This window comes from Monoraphidium neglectum, assembly GCF_000611645.1.
Source record: "Monoraphidium neglectum strain SAG 48.87 unplaced genomic scaffold scaffold02761, whole genome shotgun sequence".
Lineage (NCBI taxonomy): Eukaryota > Viridiplantae > Chlorophyta > Chlorophyceae > Sphaeropleales > Selenastraceae > Monoraphidium > Monoraphidium neglectum.
Window position 1 is genome coordinate 7,001 of NW_014010867.1, and position 1,618 is coordinate 8,618.

The following is a 1,618-nucleotide window of genomic DNA, read 5'->3' on the forward strand; positions in this document are numbered from 1 at the left end:
CCAGCAGCTGCTCCTGCGGCTCGGGCGCCACGCCCAGCGCCGCCGCAGGCGCTGCTGCTGCCGCCGCCGCCGCCGCCGCCGCCGCCGGGTCGAGCGCGCCCACAGCACCGGGGGCGCCCGCGCCCGTGGCGCCGGGCGCGCCTGCGGCCGCGGCGGCGATGATCATGGCGGCCTCCTCGGCGCTGGCGGCGCCGGCGATCTGGGCGCGCTGCACCTGGGCCGCAAGCTGCTGCAGCTGCTGGACTGGCACGCCCTGGTTGAGGTAGTCCACGAGCACGTTGATGCGCGCGGTCAGGATGGTCTTCTTGGACTGGTAATCCCTGTGGTTGCGATTGTGTGTGGGCGGTGTGTGTGATTGTGTGATTGTGTGATTGTGTGATTGTGTGATTGTGATTGAGTGTGTGTGTGTGTGTGTGTGTGTGTGTGTGTGTGTTGGGGAGTGCGGGTAGGGGAGGGAGAGACGTTCGACGTTGGAGGGGAGATGGTCGAGGATGTGATGAGGCAGGGCAGGCTTTGGGGTCGAGGGCGGAGGCAGCCTGCGTGAAGGGCGGCGGCACGCGACACAGCAAGCAGGCAAGGCGGGGCCGGCACAAAGCGCACCCCTCCCCCAATTGCCGCAGCACCGCGTGCTGCGCAGCAACCTCCCGCCAGCCAACGCCCCGCCTCCCCCCCTCGCTTTCCCTCAGTCGCGCCCTCACAACCCAGCACAACCCCCGGGGGCACCTACCTGTTGGCGCTGTCAATCGCGCCCTGCGCCTTGTTGCGAATCCGCTCCATGAAGTCCTGGTACTCCTTCTGTATGGCCTGCACCTTGAGCGCGTGGCAGCGGTCCAACACCACCATCGCCTCCTGGGCCTCACGCACCTGGGGGCGGGCACACACGCGCGTGTTTGTGTTTGGGTGTGTGTGTGTGTTGAGAAGGGGGACAAATCAATGAAATCGCTAGGCCACGCGGGTGTTGACGTGTGCACAGAGCAAGGGCAGCCAAGCTTCAGGACTGCAGACAGGGGCACCAGGCGGCCGTTGCGGCCGAGCGGCGAGCTCCTGCCCCCCTCCCGGAGCGCCGCGGCGCCCGCCCTGACTGCGCGCCCCCGCCCCCGCACCTGCTTGAGCGCCGCCTTGATGGCCGGGTCGTTCAGCACTCCCGCCATCTGCAGCAGCGGCATCAGCGTGCCCAGCGGCCCCAGGGGGATGTTGTCCAGCGTGCCCTGCGCCAGCGCCGCCGCGGTCAGGTCCGCATTCAATATCTGCTGCAGCTGCCGGCTGAAGCCGTCCGCGTCAACGCCCTGGCCCTGGCCCTGCCCCTGGCCAGGGCCAGGCGCAGCTGGCGCCGCCGCTGCCGCCGCCGCCGCGCCGCCGCCGCTGGCGCCCTCTGCGCCGTTCGCGCCGCCGCCCGAGCCGGCCCCCTTGCGCGCCCTGTCCTCGCCGCCGGCAGTCCCGCGCGCGTGGTGGCCGCCGCCGCCGCTTCCCTCTTCCTGCTCCGCCCCCGCGGGCGCCGCGAGCGCGGCGCCGTGTGCGTCCATGAGGCCGCGCGACTGCAGCTGCTCCACGCGAAGGGTGAGCTCCCGATAGTAGGCCAGCTTCGTGAGGATGTGCCAAAACACCTGGGGGGTTGGGG

General features: G+C 70.8%; 1 protein-coding gene across 1 annotated transcript in view; it reads right to left on the minus strand.

Annotated features, from left to right (window-relative positions):
- MNEG_11475 (hypothetical protein) overlaps positions 1–1,523 on the minus strand; it is a gene marked incomplete at both ends in the record, with an annotated part of 3,453 nt that extends 1,930 nt beyond the window's left edge. The window contains 3 exons of the mRNA XM_014040054.1: positions 104–320; positions 728–864; positions 1,104–1,523. Coding sequence (XP_013895508.1) covers positions 104–320; positions 728–864; positions 1,104–1,523 — 774 coding nt within the window. The remainder of the gene's footprint in view (positions 1–103; positions 321–727; positions 865–1,103) is intronic.
- Positions 1,524–1,618: the final 95 nt, after the last annotated feature.